Consider the following 2,864-nt stretch of genomic DNA (forward strand, 5'->3'; position numbering starts at 1 on the left):
TTACTCGAGTGAAACCGGCACTAATAATTGAAGAAGGTTGTATGGGCTTGTTTGGGGAAGCTTTAAATTCTGAGAAACAGCTGTTTGGTAGCCAGCTTCTAAGAATATGGAAAATCTTTGAAACCCAGCTTCTCCAGCTTCTGGCTTCTTAGTTCATTTTTCAGAATCTGTAACTACATATTCTCAGAAGTTGTGGACTGTTTAGGGCAGCTTTTAGTAGAAGCAACTTTTGGAAAAAGCTACAGCTGGGACAAGTTCTCCAAACAGGACCTATATCTAGTACTAGTATAGATTTTCCATTGCTTGATGGCCACATTTTCTATTGACCAATCGTACGTGGGCCGATATACCCATGGACCATGGGAGAGGAAGTAGACTAACACCAGTGCCCACATGGCCCACATTGCCCCAGCCCAACCACACCGGTGAAACTGAGGGGCTGTTTGGTCGGTGGGCTCAGTTTGCCACACCAAACCTTAGGCGTGGCAGAATTTTTCAGGCTAGTGTTTGGTTGCGTGCCGCAATTGAGTCAATCCACACTTTATTAGCACATTGGCCCACACGTAATACTCTCATTTGCTAGCTAAAGTTTGCCATAATTGTGGCCAACAAATTGTTGGCCACACTTTATAAGGCTTGCCACAATTATGGTAAATCGAGTTATGGCAAAGTTAGTCTCAATCCAAACAGCCCCTGAAACCCAACCTCCGGCGCCCGGCGGCGTCGCGCAACCGCTCGGCATGCCGCCGCCCGCCCCCGCCCCCGCCACGCTCGCCTCCCTCAGCGCGCTCGTCACCTCGCTCGCGCGCTCGGGCCGCCCCGCGGACGCGCTGCGCGCCTTCCGCGACATGCTCGCGCGGGGTGTGCCGCCCGACCACTTCACCCTCCCACCTGTCCTCCGCTCCTGCGCGCTCACCGGCTCGTCGCCGCTCGCCGCCTCCGCCCACGCGCTGGCCCTCAAGATCGGGGCCCAGGGTAACCTCTTCGTGGCGTCCGCGCTGGTGCTCTGCTACTCGGGCCTGTCCAACCTCCCCGACGCCCGGAGGCTGTTCGACGGAATGCGCGAGCGAGACGCCGTCCTGTGGACCTCCATGCTGTCCGCGTACGCTCAGGGCGGGCATCCCGAGGCGGCGCTGCGGTTCTTCCAGGGGATGGTGGCGGCCAGGGTGCAGCTTGACGCGGTGGTCATGGTCAGCTCACTTCTCGCCTGCGGACAGATTGGGTGGCGCCGCCACGGGAGGAGTGTTCACGCATGCTGCATTCGGAGGCTCCCTGGGATGCCTCTGTCGCTTGGGAACGCGCTCGTGGACATGTACGTTAAGTGCGGAGAATTTGCGTTCGCCGAGAGGGTGTTCGCAGGGATGCCCAGGCGGGATGTTATATCCTGGAGTGCGCTTATTCTTGGCCATGGTCTGAATGGGCGTTCTGATGTTGCATTGAGGCTTTTTGATGAAATGGCTGCTGAGGGAGTGAGACCGAACTCTGTCACTTTTCTTGGGGCACTGTCAGCTTGTGCGCATTCTGGCATGGTTGACAAAGCTTATGCAATATTCGAGGGGATGAAACGGCATGGCGTGAAACCTGAGCTCAAACACTACTCTTGCATGGCTGATGCGCTAGGAAGGGATGGCCGTGTTGTTGCTGCAGTTAAGCTCATAGAGGAAATGCCTTTCGAGCCTGATGAGGCCATGCTTGGAGGTGTATTAGCAGCCTGCCGAGTGCATGGGGAAATGGAAGCTGCTGAACGAATTTCAAAGAAGTTGATGGGCATGTCACCTTCAAAGAGTGGTTACTTCATGAGCTTGGCAAACATATATTCAGATGCTGGGAGGTATAGTGATGCAGAGAGAATAAGAGGCTTCATGAAGGAAGTAAAAGTTGACAAGCTTCCTGGATATAGTTCAGTTGAATTTGATGTTAATGTCTCTGAACCAAGATCTGGATGATCAATTTCATATAATGGATGCAGATTTTGTATTGCTTAGCAGTTAAGTGTGTCTGGTGATATACACTCAGTGCAATATATAATTTGAAGGTAAATATAGGTGCTTAATGAAAGGAAGAGCAAATGGGACATGTTTGCAACTCAAAATATCAACATCATGACTTAATGGAAGCCCTTTATACATGAAAGTACGTTTGAGCTACTGTGTTAGTGCTGACATGAAATAAGCCACTTCTCAAGCTGATAAGGACAATAGGTTGATGAAAAAAGGAAAATGATGATCACATATTAGAAACATGCAGTACTCCTGCATGTCACTAAGGAGTTAGGAGTATGGAGAGAAACAGTCCACTATGTGTGGCTCTTGTTTGTCAAGTTACCAGTGTGGGTGAAAGACTGAAACTTCTGAACAAGATGGTCTCCAATTTAAGTTGAGCTATCTCATGTACTCATCATCATTGCCCTTAAGTGAGTATACTCATTGGGAATGTAGAAAATGGTAGAGTTTATCCATTAATTCAGTTTTCTGCCCGTGGTCTGATGGAAGGGAACTGGAGATAGGAAATATTAGTTATGGATTCTATTGACTGTTAGTTATGGATTTGGTCACTACTGGACACTGTGGTAGGTTAAAACTGTGCTGCTGTTCAAAGAGTTATGTGATTCTTAAATACTACAATTCTATGAGACGACAACCTTTAGTTGCTCAATTTTACAGTCCTTGATCTGTGAAGAATGAAGAGTACTCTTGTGCAAATGGTTAGATCTCTACATGATTAGCCAACATCCAACAGGTACGTAATTGAACTCGACTTGCAAACATTTCATTCATCTATTCATGCCAGTGCTCTATCCATCAGTGTAAATCAAGTGCCTTCCCGCATCTTTGTTCTACTTGATGGTATATATGTTGATTGCA

At 48.8% G+C, this 2,864-nt stretch overlaps 1 protein-coding gene across 1 annotated transcript; it reads left to right on the plus strand.

Moving 5' to 3' along the window:
* The first annotated feature begins 657 nt into the window (after positions 1–657).
* Positions 658–2,655, plus strand: LOC136351167 (pentatricopeptide repeat-containing protein At4g14170-like). The gene has a single exon (XM_066310532.1). It carries the CDS (start codon positions 663–665, stop codon positions 1,944–1,946), a length of 1,284 nt encoding a protein of 427 aa, XP_066166629.1. The 5' UTR covers positions 658–662; the 3' UTR covers positions 1,947–2,655.
* Positions 2,656–2,864: the final 209 nt, after the last annotated feature.

The sequence above is a fragment of the Oryza sativa genome, chromosome 5 (genome assembly GCF_034140825.1).
Source record: "Oryza sativa Japonica Group chromosome 5, ASM3414082v1".
Lineage (NCBI taxonomy): Eukaryota > Viridiplantae > Streptophyta > Magnoliopsida > Poales > Poaceae > Oryza > Oryza sativa.